General features: G+C 38.5%; 1 protein-coding gene across 1 annotated transcript in view; it reads left to right on the top strand.

Moving 5' to 3' along the window:
• LOC140171509 (uncharacterized) overlaps positions 1-17,965 on the top strand; it is a 49,339-nt gene extending 31,374 nt beyond the window's left edge. The window contains exons 9-13 of the mRNA XM_072194780.1: positions 1,251-1,352; positions 12,341-13,213; positions 14,877-14,999; positions 16,049-16,168; positions 17,355-17,965. Coding sequence (XP_072050881.1) covers positions 1,251-1,352; positions 12,341-13,213; positions 14,877-14,999; positions 16,049-16,168; positions 17,355-17,965 — 1,829 coding nt within the window. The remainder of the gene's footprint in view (positions 1-1,250; positions 1,353-12,340; positions 13,214-14,876; positions 15,000-16,048; positions 16,169-17,354) is intronic.
• The last annotated feature ends 1 nt before the right edge of the window (position 17,966 follows it).

Genomic DNA, 17,966 nt, shown 5'->3' with positions numbered 1-17,966 from the left:
TAAGCTCAAAATATTTTTTTATTTTTTAGTCCAAATATTTCTCATGATTTTGATAATTATACATATGAACTGTTATATCACAATTTACTAATATATAAAAAAGAAGCGGCTGATTTATCCATATGTTTAAAAACCGTTAAATTTGTAACACTTGATTAGACTTTTTCTGAGAACAACAGTATACTTCTGTGCATTGAGAGCGTTTACAGTCCCTTCTCTCAAAGCAGGCACATCTCATTTCATGACGTCAACCTTTTTTCTAGGTCAAATCTGTCTCGGTCGAAGGAACTCATCGCTTAAGTTGGTTTTTGCGGAATACAAATTTTAAACGTCTTATTTTCTCAAAAAAGGAGTCATTTTCATTGTCCTCATAATATTAGCTTGCCAATGATATGATGTTGTCCGAGCAATATATATATATGACATTTAACATATACGGAAGTACGCTCGGGTCAAAGGTTTACAGCAAAATATTTTAGCCATTGGTTGGAAAACCCTGTCAGTCTTTCCCCTAATCTTTATTTCTTTTTTTTCATTTTTCATTTAAATCTCTTAGATCAATGTCCATCTGGCTGGGTATATTATGGCAAAACTAAAAAGTGTTTTGAAACATTCACTGGTCCATTAACACATGCAGGGGCACATGACTACTGCGCAGAACAGGGTGGCAATTTAGCCATGGTCACTGATGATGAGCTAGACTTAGTCATCAGACAAAACTGGGGAATGGATTCCCCATACTGGATGGGGTATCTGCTACAAAGGGACTCAAACAGTTCCGATTGGAAGGTACCGGTTGGTTGGGAGGCTCCCAACCAACGGGAGTTCCCGTGGGAGGTACCAGTTGAAAAGAAGGAGAGTCAAGGGTTTACAATACCAGCAATACCACCCAATTTGACCGACTATTTGCAGCTTTGTTTGGCACTTGATGTACAACGTTACAGCTTTTTCTACTTATGGCAGTGGCAGTTACATCCCTGTAATACTCTGGGAGCATTTCTTTGTGATAAGGGTGAGTGGCTATACCTCGTAGTACATTGTCCATACGCATTGGTGGAAAGGTGTGTATCCGAGGTCATAAGCTATATAAGGTTATAAGCCATTTAAATCCCCATAGAGACACACTAAGAAGCCATTTAAAGCAACCAAGTGTAGACATCATGATAAAATAAATAAAAAGTATGTCGGAGAAAGTAGCAGTAATATATAGGAATTTTAACATTATTGTTATATGTTTCATTAATATTCAGCTTCAATGTCAGCGGGGTCATTGGACGCTCTTCCCAACACTTGCCCAAGTGGTTCATGCAATGGTTCTGCTAGAGATTCATCATCCTGCAACACGCAAAGCTGTAAGTAAAAGCATAATCGTAGCCCATCAATGGTCATAATATTTACACACTCAACGAATAATTTGCATTGGCTACAAGAAAAAGTTCAAATTTTCATAAATCAAACAAAAAGCCACCTATTAATTACATTTATTCTCAGCTCGTGGTTGTTTGATGTACAGGGTGTTCCAAAAGTCTTGATACCATTTTGAACCGTCATATCTTTCACAATGATTGCCCGAGGGGAAATCAAAATCCCGGATCAAAATACATATTTGGAAAAGGTTAATTCATGCAATTATTTTGATACCAAACATATTATACCCGCATGCGAAGCATGGACGGGTATATTGCCATCATTATACCCGCATGCAGCGCATGCAGGGTATCTTCCCATCCTGTGGTTTCTTATACCCGTATGCAGAGCATGCAGGGTATCTTCCCATCCTTGGGTTTCATCTTCTCCTCCTCCTTATACCCGCATGCAGCGCATGCAGGGTATCTTCCCATTCTGTGGTTTCTTCTCCATCTCCTTCTCCTCCTTCTCCTTCTCCTCCTATCAAACACATCATTCTGTCAAGGCTAGCGCTAAAACTACAAGGGCCCCAGGGCCCATATGTGGTACACTTATGGGCCCTACCTCGTAGATGTGCCTTTTGCCCATCCCGGCCCCAGAGGTCAAAGGTCACGGGCCCCAGGGGCCCAAATGTCAAAACACAAACCATGCCATTTCTCATCAGATGGAGCAACCTCAGGGCCGTGAGTTGGTACACTGATAGCCCCAGGGTACTCTATAAATGCAAGTATACATGAGCCCCATATGTTATATATTATGGGCCCCAGGGGCCCAAATGTTAAAAATAAGGGGCAACAGATTGACAAGCCTAGCTCTAAAGCTACAAGGGCACTAGGGCTCATATGTTGGACATGTGTCATATGTATATATGAACCCCATATGTCACATAATATGGGCCCCTGGGCCCCAAACGCTAAAACATAGGGCCGGCCGTTACTCTGTAAATAAAGCAGCTTTAGGGCTCAGAGTTAGTACACATATTGCATCTTAAAATCACATTGTTATATGTATATGTGAGCCCCATATATTACATTATATGGGCCCCAGGGCCCCAAACGCTAAAACATAGGGCCGGCCGTTACTCAGTAAATAAAGCAGCTACAGTGCCCAGCTTGAGTCTACTGATAGCACTAGAGAATTAAACTTCAACATATGTCCATGGACCTCATAAGTCAAATATTATGGGCCCCAGGGCCCCAAATGTTAAAACAAAGGGCCGGCCGTTTCTCATCAAATAAAGCAGCTTCCGGGCTCAGAATTTGTACACAGTAGCACCTGAGAATTATATTGTTACTAACACCCCAATACCCCCCTCCCCACACACGTAGGACTAAACAGACATATCCGTATTATAATTATTAATATAATAATTGGAAATACCAGCGTGAAGCCTTAAGGCTGTTCCAGTTAAATTACATACCCATTGGCTGTTCCATTTAATTTACATACTCCCTCTGAAATGGTCCCAAAATAGGCTGTTCCGTTTAATTTACATACTCCCTCTGAAATGGCTGTTCCATTTAATTTACATACTCCCTCTGGAATAGTTTTCCTCTAATCATCTTGTATAGCATCACTGTGAATAAGAGAGACTGACAACGGCAATCTATGGAGAGACAACTCCCTGGGAGGGACTTTTTACAAGTTCTTTATTTGCACGAGAGTGGAGCAAATAAGGACTGTAAGTTTGGGTACACCGATAACATGCGGGTATAGCCGTATTTGTGTACAAATATATAGCCTTCTAGTTCTCCTCCTTTTCCTCCTTCTCCATCAAACACATCATTCTGTCAAGGCTAGCGCTAAAACTACAAAGGCCCTGGGGCCCATATGTGGTACACTTATGGGCCTTACCCCGTAGAAGTGCCTTTTGCCCATCTTGGCCCCAGAGGTCAAAGGTCACGGGCCGCAGGGGCCCAAATGTGAAAATACAAAGCACACCATTTCTCATCAAATGAAGCAGCCTCAGGGCCCTGAGTTGGTACACTGATAGCCCTAGGGGTACTCTATATTTACAAATATACAAGAGCCCCATATGTTATATATTATGGGCCCCAAGGGCCCAAATGTTAAAATATGGTGCAACAGATTGACAAGCCTAGCTCTAAAAGTACAAGATCACTAGGGCTCATATGTGGCATATGTATGGGCCCTAAGTTGTAGATGTGCCTTTTGCCCATTTTGGCCCCAGATGTACAAGGCTGGGGGCCCCAGGGGCTCAAATTTTAAAACAAAGGGCCGGCCGTTTCTCAACAAATAAAGTAGCTACAGGGTTCAGATTTGGTACACAGATAGGTCTTTAGTATTATATTGTCATATGTATATATAATCCCCATATGTCACATAATATGGGCCCCAGGGCCCCAAACGCTAAAACATAGGGCCGGTCGTTACTCAGTAAATAAAGCAGCTACAATGCCCAGCTTGAGTCTACTGATAGCACTTGAGAATCACACTTCAACATATGTACATGAGCCCCATAAGTCATATACATTGGGCCCCAGGGCCCCAAATGTTAAAACAAAGGGCCGGCCGTTTCTCATTATATAAAGCAGCTTTATGGCTCAGAGTTGGTACACAGTTTGCACCTGAGAACTATGAACATATGAGCCCCATATATCACATAATATTGGCCCCAGGGCCCCAAACGCTAAAACATAGGGCCGGCCGTTACTCAGTAAATAAAGTAGCTACAGTCGCCAGCTTGAGTCTACTGATAGTACTAGGAAATTATACTCCAACATAATTATGTACATGGGCCTCATAAGTCAAATATTATGGGCCCCAGGGCCCCAAATGTTAAAACAAAGGGCGGGCCGTTTCTCATCAAATAAGGCAGCTTCCGGGCTCAGAATTTGTACACAGATAGCACCTGAAAATTATATTGTTACTAACATCCACACACCCATCCACCCCACACACGGAGGACTAAATAGACAGATCGTATGATATCATAATTGGAAATACCAGCGTGATGCGTTAAGGCTGTTCCAGTTAAATTACATACCCATTGGCTGTTCCATTTAATTTAAATACTCCCTCTGAAATGGCCCCCAAAAAGGCTGTTCCATTTAATTTACATACTCCCTCTGAAATGGCTGTTCCATTTAATTTACATACTCCCTCTGGAATAGTTTCCCTGAATCATATTGCATAGCCTCACTGTGAGTAAGAGAGACTGACAACAGCACCCTATGGAGAATAAGAGAGACGACTCCCCTGGGAGGGAACATTTTACAATATATTTATTTTAAGTGCTACGACGGTGCAACCTACATTCAATTAAAGCTTGTGACTTGGACTTTCAATTTTTACACATACAATTTCTTTATTTTAAGGCATCAGCAAATAAGGACTGTAAGTTTGGGTACACCGATAACATGCGGGTATAGCCGTATTTGTGTACAAATATATAGCCTTCTAGTGTGGTTTCCTTTCCTTCTCCTCCTCCTCCTTCCATCAAACACATCATTCTGTCAAGGCTAGCGCTAAAACTACAAGGGCCCCAGGACCCATATGTGGTACACTTATGGGCCCTACCCCGTAGAAGTGCCTTTTGCCCATCTTGGCCCCAGAGGTCAAAGGTTACGGGCCCCAGGGGCCCAAATGTGAAAATACAAAGCACGCCATTTCTCATCAAATGAAGCAGCCTCAGGGCCCTGAGTTGGTACACTGATAGCCCTAGGGGTACTCTATATTTACAAATATACAAGAGCCCCATATGTTATATATTATGGGCCCCAGGGGTCCAAATGTTAAAATATGGTGCAACAGATTGACAAGCCTAGCTCTAAAATTACAAGATCACTAGGGCTCATATGTGGCATATGTATGGGCCTTAAGTTGCAGATGTGCCTTTTGCCCATTTTGGCCCCAGATGTACAAGGCTGGGGACCCAAGGGGCCTTAATGTTAAAACAAAGGGCCGGCCGTTTCTCAGCAAATAAAGTAGCTACAGGGTTCAGATTTGGTACACAGATAGGTCTTTTAGTATTATATTTTCATATGTATATATAATCCACATATGTCACATAATATGGGCCCCAGGGCCCCAAACGCTAAAACATAAGGCCGGCCGTTACTCAGTAAATAAAGCTGCTGCAATGCCCAGCTTGAGTCTACTGATAGCACTTGAGAATCACACTTTAACATATGTACATGAGCCCCATAAGTCATATATATTGGGCCCCAGGGCCCCAAATGTTAAAACAAAGGGCCGGCCGTTTCTCATCATATAAAGCAGCTTTATGGCTGAGAGTTTCTACACAGATTGCACCTGAAAATTACATTGTTATATGTACATATGAGCCCCATATATCACATAATATTGGCCCCAGGGCCCCAAACGCAAAACATAGGGACGGTCGTTACTCAGTAAATAAAGTAGCTACAGTGGCCAGCTTGAGTCTACTGATAGCACTTGACTTATGATGCCCATGTACATAATTATGTTGAAGTATAATAGGAAATGTTAAAACAAAGGGCGGGCCGTTTCTCATCAACAGAAAGCAGCTTCCGGGTTCAGAATATGTACACATATAGCACCTGAGAATTATATTGTTACTAACACCCACACACCCCCCCCCACACACACACCCACACACACGTAGGACTAAACAGACAGATCGTATTATATCATAATTGGAAATACCAGCGTGAAGCGTTAAGGCTGTTCCAGTTAAATTACATACCCATTGGCTGTTCCATTTAATTTACATACTCCCTCTGAAATGGCCTCAAAAAAGGCTGTTCCATATAATTTACATACTCCCTCTGAAATGGCTGTTCCATTTAATTTACATACTCCCTCTGGAATAGTTTCCCCCTAATCATATTGCATAGCCTCACTGTGAGTAAGAGATACTGACAACAGCAACCTAAGAGCGACAACTCCCCTGGGAGGGGACTTTTTACAACTTCTTTATTTTAAGTTCTACAACAGTGCAACCTACAGGGTGTCCCCAAAAAAAGAGGCCCCTCATTGCGCCCTCTTTTTCTCCTATTTCTGAAAAGTTGATGAAACCTTGAGTTGTTAGCTTTAATAAACCAAAACAATTATATCAATCGGCTCACAACTTATGAAGCTATGCTCTTTTAAAGAAATGTACCCGTTTTTCACTCTGTCCACGGAGAAGGTTTGGCTACTTCAAAGATTGAAAAGGAGTACATATACCATGCTTGAATATCAAACATTCCTCAATGCTAACTTTATAAAATAACTTTATTTATGGAATGGGCTTTGCCGGTGGGTTTATGGGCAATGGATTTTGTTAATAGTGTCATTAATTTGTGGGTAAAATGGATGCCGAATGGGACTTCATTTTGCTTTACTTGCAATTACTTATTTTTTCTTGGTTATTTATGCCTTTTTGTTTTATTATGTTTCTTACTTTCTTACTTTTTGGTTTCTTGCCTTTTTTTAAATTTACAACACAAGTCATTTCTCTTTTTAGGATAAAAGGTAGCCCTAAAAGGCTGTTTGGTTTGTCTTTGGTTTTTCTGAAGTGAGTTTACTGTGCTGCTCTGCCCTCTACCTGGTTGCCTCCGTGGAGAATACAGGTTTCAGCCCTGATCCTCATTGCATCAATTGCGTTGCGTACCATCCTTGTGCGCCGGATACTTGCAAATGCATTCAGTAATACGTTTGCGAAGATCTTGGATTTTGCCACAAAGGAAATAAATCAAGTGGTGTGAGGTCTGGTGATCGTGCAGGCCACTCCACAGCATGAGCCATCCCAACCACTCTGTTTGATATCCGTGGACAGAATGAAAAACGGGTACTTTTATTCAAAAGGGCATATCTTCAAAAGTTGTGAACTGATTGACATAATTGTTTTGGTTTATGAAAGCTAACGATTAAAGGTTTCTTTACATACCAAAATATATTTAATCAACTTTTCAGAAATAGGAGAAAAAGAGGGCGCAATGAGGGGCCTCTTTTTTGGGGGGACACCCTGTACATTCAATTAAAGCTCGTGACTTGGACTTTCACTTTTTACACATTTTCTGCTCAATTGGGCGACTTTTTACAATATTATTTCTTTATTTTAAGTCCTCAGCAAATAAGGACTGTAAGTTTGGGTACACCGATAACATGCGGGTATAGCTGTATTTGTGTACAAATATATAGCCTTCTAGTTGCATTTCTTTTCCTATTACAACATTTCTCATTGACAATAAAAAAATAATTTAAAACTTCTCTCTTCACTTTCTTTCCTTGTGAAATTTAGACGAAAATCATTATCTCATTCATTGTGATTATAGTTGATGATTATAGATTGAAATCATTTCATAGGAAATCCAATCTAACAATGGATGCAAATAGCGCTTTCACTCCTGGCCCGGTCATATACTGATGATGAAGCACCAACTGAAGATCAAATTTGTCTTTTGATCTTAAGCATAATGTCTAGACTTTGAATGGAAAACAACTGGTTGATTTCCTTGGGTTTGCAGTTACAATAAGAACAACGACACTTATGTTCAATGTTGACATGCCCGTCTTTTTTCATCGAGAGCTACTTATTTTGAGAATTATATCCGGACAGTCCTGGTGGAGGATTCTTGTAACTTGATGGATTAAATATTATGCAATTCAGAAGATAGCTTTTACTGGCTTGATTTCAGAATCAAATCAAAGCATAAGTACACCTTTCGTGGTGTTGAATTGTCATCTTGATAGTCTATTATTAAAATATGAGAACTTCTTAATATTGCAATTGAATTAAGTGTGCGAAATTGGTCAAGATGTTGAGCGGAGATAGTGGATTCTTGGGATCCGGAGATATGCTGTAAACTTATTGTATAGTTTTGTGCGTAATATGCCCAACTGTTTCACCGTAGATTATTTATTATATCTGTGTATTTATATGTTCATTTTGTTATACAGAGGAAAGAAGAATCACGCATCGCACACTAGCACATTTAATCATGAATTTACAAATGAAAACATAACATGCATAGGCAGATACCAGAGTAAAAACTCCAGACATACATGCCTGTGCGGGGACTTGAACCCTCACCTCTCGCTTGTCAATAACTGCACGAGTTTTCATTGTGCAAAGATACCTTCATGTTTATGGTTGGTTGCTGTATACTATATGACAGAAGGTGGTGACAAGCATGAGAAAGGAGTACTCGATTTAGTGATGGGCGTATACTATAGTTATGAACGTTTAAAATAGTATCGAGACTTTTTGGGACACCCTGTTATTATGGAATTGGCTTCATTCTTAAATAAATGCAAAATATAGGTGGCGTTATTTATCCTAAATCATTTTTTTTTTTAAATTTGTGAGGGGTCGGTAATCAATACTGCCTCTAAAACAGATAGAATTGGGGAAACAAGCAACAAAGAAATTTTAAAAACATATTTCATCAAAAATTTAAGGAATTATTTGTATTAAAAGCTTGAAAGGGTAATTTCCAACTAAATAGCGCCACCAATCTTGTCATAAATAGATATATTTTATATCCGAAAAATGCTGTGCAGGTGAATAATTTTGTAAAGAGAAATTTAAGTTCAAAATGACTCAAAAACATCTGTTTACATAATCATGATACCGCTTTCAACTGTTTAAGCCTAAAATTGGGTTGTACATGATGTTTGGGGTTTTACAAATCTTGATTTTCTTTGCTTGTATTTATACAAAATCACAAAGTACATACATATCAAAAATGCTCAAATGCTCGAAAGAAATAGCATTCTGAGCACACAGCCGCGTTAAATTGCGATCACGAGTGAAATGGTGAAATAAAATCCATCCACAATCCAGTTTGGGGTCAACAAATCTTTTCTTTGCTTGTATTTACAAAAAACATTACAAAGTACATACCTATTAAAAAGCTCAATTCCTCGAAAGAAATCACGTCTACAGTACAAAGCCGCTTTAAAAGGCAGCAAATTGGCTATTTTCCAGCGAGATAGATGAAAAAATGCAGCAAAAAAGCGGCCAATTGGCTACCTTTGACATAAGGCAAACGAGAGAGAGTAAACAAATAGTGGCTGTGTAGGTTTAAAGGAAGACTAGGTATTGTTGGTCGAAGCAGCCAAAAATCGATTTTCATTATCTAAATCAATATATTATTGAAAAATAACACTTTGATGTTTTGCAAAATCTAAATCTAATCTAAACAAATACTCAATAAAATCGCAAAAGCGACATCTAATTGAGAAGAAAAATGGCCTACGACGAAAACACAAATACTTTTACGAGAATACAAGTTCATTCTACAAATCATATACTTTGAAAACTTGCTTGATTTATTGTTGTTAATGAGTTATGTACGTTTTACAAAAGTGCTGTTGTTTCAGCCCTCTTTATAATATAACTCAAGAACCACAGTACCTACAAAAGTATATCTGTGATATTTAAACTCTTTTACACACTCGCTATGAATGATCAATGCAATTTTTGTCAAAGCTCATTACCATTCGCAAGATCCCAACAGTTTAAAGTAGTTGCTAACTTTAGAATGATAATAAAAGAAGATATTATATCCTTCATTAATAGATTCTTGTTCATTGATTGGTTAAAAGTGTGTCACGTGATAAAAAATAAACACACAATGCTGGAAAGAAGTGGAAAAAGTACTATTTACGTCCGTAAATAGTACCTCCAAGCCGTAAATAGTACTTCTGGATATTTACTATTTACGGATAGCAGCATACCCACGTCGCAGTCGATAAAGCATAAAAATAACTTTGAACGTCGACATTGACTATGAGAATATTTTGGCACTGCCGTAAAACGACGACACAAACACAGGACCGCGACACTCCGGAGGACAGCAGAGGACAGAAAATGTGACTCTCGTGCTAGTCTCTAGACTATGCCATAGTCGATTTTTGATAAATAAAAGCATGTTATTATTCATGATGAAAGCATTCAGTTGAACTCAAAATTATACTGATATTTATTACATCAAAATACTAGTATAAATTGTTATGAAAAAGTTTATATAATTATATTAGTGACAGTAAAAGTAAAGTGTACGTAGGCTTATATTATGTAATGCAACATATCATAATGTCATAATTATATTGGCACTTCAATACTGAACAATTCTGATTTTAGAATCTACCAGTATTAATCGCGAAAGTCCCGAGTTAAAAATCGACTATGGATTTTTACTTTTAAGCAGAACTTTACCCAGGGACTTCGTTCTCTAAAACACACTGTCAATCATACTTGTTTATCATCAAATCTAACCACAAGACTAAGCATGGTGGTACAATACGCGCTAGATGCGCACGTTCACCCACCACTTTCTCGCCAGCACAAAAGCGCCGCATTCCATAGATAGTTGTGCACCATGTATAGTTAATGGTAATGGTACGTGTCGGGAGGATTTAAACAATAACGAGATCTGGGCGACCAATCACAAGCCAGATTCATTTAAAGATGCATTACATCATGACCAATTTTAGTTAGGCCAGAAATTGGCCTAACTCTCCATAGCGTCCCGTGTTAAAAATGCTAAACGCAATCCAAAGTCAGTAGTCCACTTGGGAAGCTAACAAACAGAGGGAGTACGGTGACTGAAAAGATCAGTTGTGAAAATCTATCAATTGTGCACACATTAATTAAATCAGAGTTTTAAGCTTAAATACAATATCCAGAGTATGCACAATGGGCAAGTGGACTACAGAGAAGTCTAGCTAGTCAACCATACCGCATACAGTCTGGCCCGCGCCCGAGACTAGCACGAGAGTCACATTTTCTGTCCTCACATCGGTATAGGCCGTCTGCACGTTAATTGTACGGAGTGTCCATTCTCTATCTCTTTTTCTCGGACAAACATGGCGAAATATTAAATCAAGCTGGAATGGCTGCTACTGCTGAAAAAGATTCACAATTTTAGCTGTTTAATTTTAACTTTTTTACCAGTTATAGCGCAGGAATATTTACTGAATTCAGACCAACACAGAGTCAGATTCAGAGCGACACTGACATGGTAAGCTTAAAAACAAACACTGACAGTACGAGACCAGTCTCGGACCGCCTTGGCCATGCATGCATGAAGGCAGCCGGCCTAGTACCGTGCGTATGGAGGCCTATCCCGATTGCACGATGGCCTTCGAGTTTACAAGTAAATCTTTTTACATGTAAATCTATGAATGAAGGCACAATGGAATGAAGATACAACTTGAACAAATAAACACTGACAATGAGTAAGCTTAAAAGCCACTAACACATGAACATGACAGTGCGAGTTTTTGAATTACCTAAACCGGCCTAACGTGCATAGGCCCTACCTAGACCTATATTGAAGCATGGTGGAGTTTTCATATAATCTTTTAACCAATCAATGAACAAAAATATATGAAAGAAGGATATAAAACAAATATATACTGCCTTCATTCGAGGTTCAGGTTAAAACTATGGTCCCTCGCTGAGAGCAATTGATAGTACTATTTTCCTTCGGGGCTGCCCCCTCAGGAAAATAGTACTATTGATCTCACCTCGGGGCCCATAGTTTTAACCAGAACCTCTCATGTCAGTATATATTTGTATACTATTTAGTAGTCTATATAATATATATATATTCGAAAATAAGTATTTGGTGTCACAGACCTTTGACATAAAAAGTAACCAATGGAATACGTTTTAGATTATTTGTAAAGAGTTTTCTCTGGCAAGTTTCTGTGTCATTTCATGCAGTTCAAGAATAGCATTTGTTTGAAATATACTATATATACACTTTATATATTCTAAATTTCACCAATATTTAAGGTTAGCAACTGTTTTAAATACCAACCGTTGCTTCATTTGTGGGAGATTCAAGCATGCTATTCCATAGAACTTGAATAGAGAAAAAGTTAGTAATTGTAGAATTTAAAAACATAATAATAAAAAAAACCCGAAATTGTCATGTCTAGGCTTAAATGCGCAGGAATATTATTGTCCTCTTTCTCTTCCTTCATGAAACAGCTTGTACTCTGATAGCCAATTGTTCAACCTCAGGATGCAGTAATGGAGGTACCTGTATTCATACACCAGACACCTACATATATAATTGTGCTTGTTCTTCTGGCTGGACTGGCTCACTTTGTAAAACCTCAACAAGTTTCCTATCTGCACCTTGCAGTGGCTCACCATGCCAGAATGGAGGTACATGTCTGATTGTGTTAGGGAAATCCATGTGTATTTGTGTTGACTCATGGCAAGGAGATAACTGTGAAATAAGAGATGCTGTGCCAGTTGGTATTGATTGTAGTAGCTATGAATCACAATGTGCCAACGGTGCTTGCATTAGTCGTTTTCTGTGGTGTGATGGGATACAAGACTGTATAGACGGCAGTGATGAAAAAGATTGTTCTGGATCTTCATTAGATGTGTTAGACGGTTGTAAACCATGGCAATTTAACTGTGGTGATGGAGCTAATTGTGTTTTAGTGGAGAGTCGCTGTAATAAGGTCAAAGATTGCGACAATGGTGCTGATGAGTATGGATGTGGTTATCCTGATCCGGTAACAGATTTGACTGGATCAATAAGTTGGCAATGTGGACGGCTTGAGTTTAGATGCGAAGATGGCAGATGTATCATGGGAAGAGCTAGATGTGATGGAAACCCGGATTGTAGAGATGGAAGCGATGAGAGAAATTGTGCTTCCATAGTGCAGAATCCTCCATGTAGTATCTGGGATTTCGATTGTGGGGATGGTTCTTGCGTGGATAGAAGACGGCGCTGTGACCGATATCCTGATTGCCAAAATGAAGCTGATGAGGCTGATTGTGATGCTGTCCAACCAAAACTTCCATCTGAAGAACCACTAATGCCGACAACACCCATACACACTAATGGTAATAGTCTTAATCTAGTAGATATCCTAATATATAGTTTCATGTGCTTTTTGTGGCAATAACAATATTTGTGTATCTATGCTATGCTATGATATGCTATGCAGGCACTTATATAACGCTCTTACAAAGAAAACAATGTATCACAGCGCTTTACAAAGAAAATTAAGGAAGAAAAACATCATACAAGAACAAACCACAAATCAAATATCAAATAAATGAGTTTTTAGATTAGATCGGAAGGTTACTAGCGTTGGAGAGTGGCGGATATGGCGAGGGAGTTTGTTCCAAAGAAAAAGTCCTGCAACAAAGGAGGCTTTATCATCAGTTAGAGTGCGTAAGTCCATCTTATGGACAGGCAGATAATCCCAATGACATAAATGTATCACGAAAGTACAATGCAGGCCACAAAACACAGCTGACACCTTTTTGAATATTGTGATTTTGGCTCATTATGTTGTATATTTTATGTCATTCAGTTAATGTGTCAACTTAAGGGCTGGGGTATGAACGTTTGGACAGTATTTATTTTGGGACATCAGAGCACATCAGACATCGAATTGCATTCTGAATACGAAGAATGTCATTCTGATATCAAATAATTTTGATTTTTTGAAATTCGCAATATAATACACATTTTATGGCAAATCATTAAAATTGATATTTTTGATATTTAACAGTACTTGAAGTAAACTTTATAAATCTGATGATTTATACTTAAAGTGTATGTAGGTGGGATGAAAAGCCGACAATCAATTGAAAATTTTGACCTTTCGTATTGAAGATATGGATTTTTTTCCCAAAACACCAATAAAAATTAGGTCTTTTGGGGAACAAAATCCATATCTTCAATATGATAAGGTCAAAATTTTCAATTGACTGTCGGCTTTTCCTCTCCTGCTACATACACTTTAAAATATATCATTAGATTTATATAATTACTTCGAGGACTGTTATATATCAAAAATTTGAAAAATATCAAATTTTTATAATTTGTCAGAAAATTTGTATTATATTGTGATTTTCAAAAAATGAAAATTATTTGATATCAGAAAGACATGCTTCGTATTCAGAATGCAATTCGATAGGTCTGAGGTGCTCTCATGTCCCACAAAAAATACTGTCGAAACGCAATAAATGCTCATTTTAGATCCCTTAATGAGAGAAAAATATTGGATTTCTGCAGGATAGACATATGTGTGATATTGGCATACATGATTCTTTGAATCAGACTTTGTGTGTGATCGCTTGGAACCCCAAATGTTATAACAAAGTATTCAGCTTGACCAATATACTAATTTCAAAGTTGATCAGAAAGCACTTAAGTTTTCATCTGGTCAACACGATTCAGAACAAGTTAAGTTTAGTATGTCTTCGACGTATGGTTCTTTAGCTATAGCAAAATGGTCGATGGTCATTGGTCACATTATTCTTTTCTGAGTAAGGTGCTTTTTTGTCACTAAAGGTTTTACCCATTCTTTGAGATGAGTTTATGATATTAGAGTTGATTCTGGACTTCAATCACACAAATTTCACGTGATATTACTTCTTGGCTACAAAGATCCGTACGGACAAACTCCTCTAACATTGACTAAACTGTGACCGTTGACCCGTATTATTATTGCAACCGTTGATTCTGTTTTGTCATATATCTCACCGCCTACAGGTAGAGATCCGCCATGCGATGGGTTTCTTTGTCCCGATGGATACTGCATACCAGGATCATGGGTATGTGATGGAGACTATGACTGTGGCGACTACTCGGATGAGCAATCTAACTTATGTCCTGGTAAGTTTCGTTAGCGGTGACATCCCGCTATCTCTAAGGACCGCTATCTCTAAGGTTCGCTATCTCTAAGGTTCGCTATCACTAACGTGTAAAGTCTATGGAGATCAGAATCCCGGTATCTCTAATAGAAAAGGGTTCGCTATACCTAAAAAGGCCCGCTACTTCTAAGGTTCGATATCACTAATTTAGAATAAGGTTCGCTAGTTCTAAGGTTCGATATCACTAATTTTGAATAAGGTCAGCTATCACTAATATATTGAAGGCTCGCTATCTCTAAGGTCCGTTATCACTAATTGCAATAAAGGTCCGCTATACTTAAGGTTCGCTATCACTAATTTTGTTTAGGATTCGCTATCCCTAATTAATTAAGGTTCGCTATCTCTAAGGTTCGCTATCACTAATTTTGATTAGGGTGCGCTATACCTAAGGTCCGCTATCTATACCTTATTTAAAATTAGAGATAGCGAACCTTATTTAAAATTAGAGATAGCGAACCTTATTATAAATTAGAGATAGCGAACCTTGTTTGAAATTAGAGATAGCGAACCTTATTTGAAATTAGTGATAGCGAACCTTTAGAGATAGCGAACCTTAGAGATAGCGAACCTTAGAGATAGCGAACCTTAGAGATAGCGGTCCTTATAGATAGCGAACCGTAACCTCGTTAGCATACATATACTCTTTTACAATTATCTGCCTTTCGAGAATTTTAATTTTATTTTCTAATTTATCAAATCTCTGATATAGTTGCTCTCCTCTAGCTAGCTCAAGAACTACACGCTCCTCATGGTCCGTATTTTGGTGCAAATATAGCATATGGCCACTAGATGATACTTTCATGGTTTCTTGTCCAGAGTCCAAGGTCAAAGACTCCATGAGAAACGAGCCCTGCGACTTTGTAGTGTTATCAATCACAAAAATATCACGTGATTTCCATTGCTTCTTGATAACAAGTGTCCGTACGGACAAACTCCTCCAACATTGACCTTTGACTCGTATTGTTATTGCTACCGTTGACCCTGTTTTGTCATATATCTCACCACCTACAGCTAGATATGTGCCATGCAATGGGTTTCGTTGTTCTGATGGATTCTGTATTCGAGGATCATGGGAATGTGATGGTGACAATGATTGTGGCGACTACTCGGATGAGCAAAATTGTCATACTGGTAGGTTACACATTGAAATTCAAGGTTATCATTTTGCAACAAAAACGCTATCGCTATGCAGCCTTTGATAGCATACCTATACTCTTTTCAGTACACCAGTAATGTAATATTCTCTGTATTTAGGTATGAAGGAATAAGGCCAAATACAATCATTTATCATTCAATCTTTTACAAAATGGTATCAATAATATCGTAGAGTATTTTCATTCCTTCGATATCAAAAAACTCCAATACACCCATTTGATGTCACAATGACGTCATAATATAGATGTCATTTTTGTAGGTTGCACCAACACATGTGAAGGTGGTACATATGTTCTTTAAAATTGGAAAATATGTCACCGTTAATACTTCACAATAGGATTCAATGGGGGTCAACCTTTATTGCCAGATTTTGGTACTAACAAAGCATTCTAGACACTATAAACTATTTCTGATTTGGCTTTATATTGCATGACGAGCAATTTGAGACAATTTTCGTCAAAATCGGAGCATTTTTAATTTTTGACTCCTATGGAGCCAAAAGAATAATGACCGCCCCTTGCTCTCACGTTTTGGCCTATAACTCAAGAATGGTATGTCGCAGATAGGTTAAACTATACTTTTTCTGAATTGTTATGACCAGAGGAATAATTTGATGTGCATTTTACCAAAATCTGAGCAATTTTGAATTTTGACCCCCTTACTTTAAATATGACCCCCATTTGATCCCCGTGGGACATTTTTTTTCACTGGTAACATCAAAATTCCTAACTGTGATGTCCTAGAGGTGCTAAAACTCATGTTAGAATTTAGTTATAAGGGGGGTGTTCATGAACCCCTCCTGGCTATTAGACTATTTGAACCAATCGTAGGCGCATAGCAACAACAGGACTGATTAATTTTAAGCCCTAGGTAATTCCTTGTATAATGTAGGATTTAATTTGATTAAAATAATATTTGTAATACTTATATATATATTTTTTGATTTGATTTGAAGTGTTTAAGAATGAGAATAAAGGTACTATTTTTAGCCGCTGCCGTGCATTTATTGTTTCATATAACACGGGCGACGTCATTATTTTTGGCTTTGCCTCGTTGTTTTACTTAAAATAATGATATTGCCTGTGTTATATGAAACGATAGATGCACTTCTGTGGCTAAAAGCAATACCTTTATTCTTTATTATCGGATTCTTCTGATATAGGAATCTGCGACAGTGGAATGGCGATTGAACATGATGAATATGTTTTTACTGTCCCAACATTTTATCCGACTGGGGAATGGGAACCCCCACATGTATTTATCACAACACCTTCACGGGATCCTGTTAATGTGACTCTGTCTATTCCTGGGCTCAATCATGAGAGTTGTCATACCACCGACCGTGACCATCACGCCGATATCCCGTTACCGATTGAAATCAGTCTTAATCTTGGCGATGGAAAGCAAAATGTAACCGGTATAATAAGATCATCAGGAATGGTGGCTGTTCATGTTATAGATTCTGAATCTATCGAAGGCGACGTATTTACTGTTTACTCATCTTCGCGTTTAGGAAATGTGTATTACGTGGCAACACACACGCCAGACACTTCATTCTTCTGTGTTACCGCGCTTTCTCCCGATACAGTCGTTTCAGTTAAGAAAAAATTCCAACAAAATAATATTTATCATCTTAGACAGTACGAGAGTTATAGGTTTGACGGAAGTGATGGTGAAGACCTGTCCGGAACACGAATAGAAAGTAACAAGCCAGTTGCTGTGATAGCTGGTGGTATCGTAGCAACACGGAACGAAAAACATTGGATACGGTGAC

The sequence above is a fragment of the Amphiura filiformis genome, chromosome 2 (genome assembly GCF_039555335.1).
Source record: "Amphiura filiformis chromosome 2, Afil_fr2py, whole genome shotgun sequence".
Taxonomy (NCBI): domain Eukaryota; kingdom Metazoa; phylum Echinodermata; class Ophiuroidea; order Amphilepidida; family Amphiuridae; genus Amphiura; species Amphiura filiformis.
The sequence above is the reverse complement of the archived record's forward strand: the minus strand, read 5'-3'. Positions and strand labels throughout refer to the sequence as shown.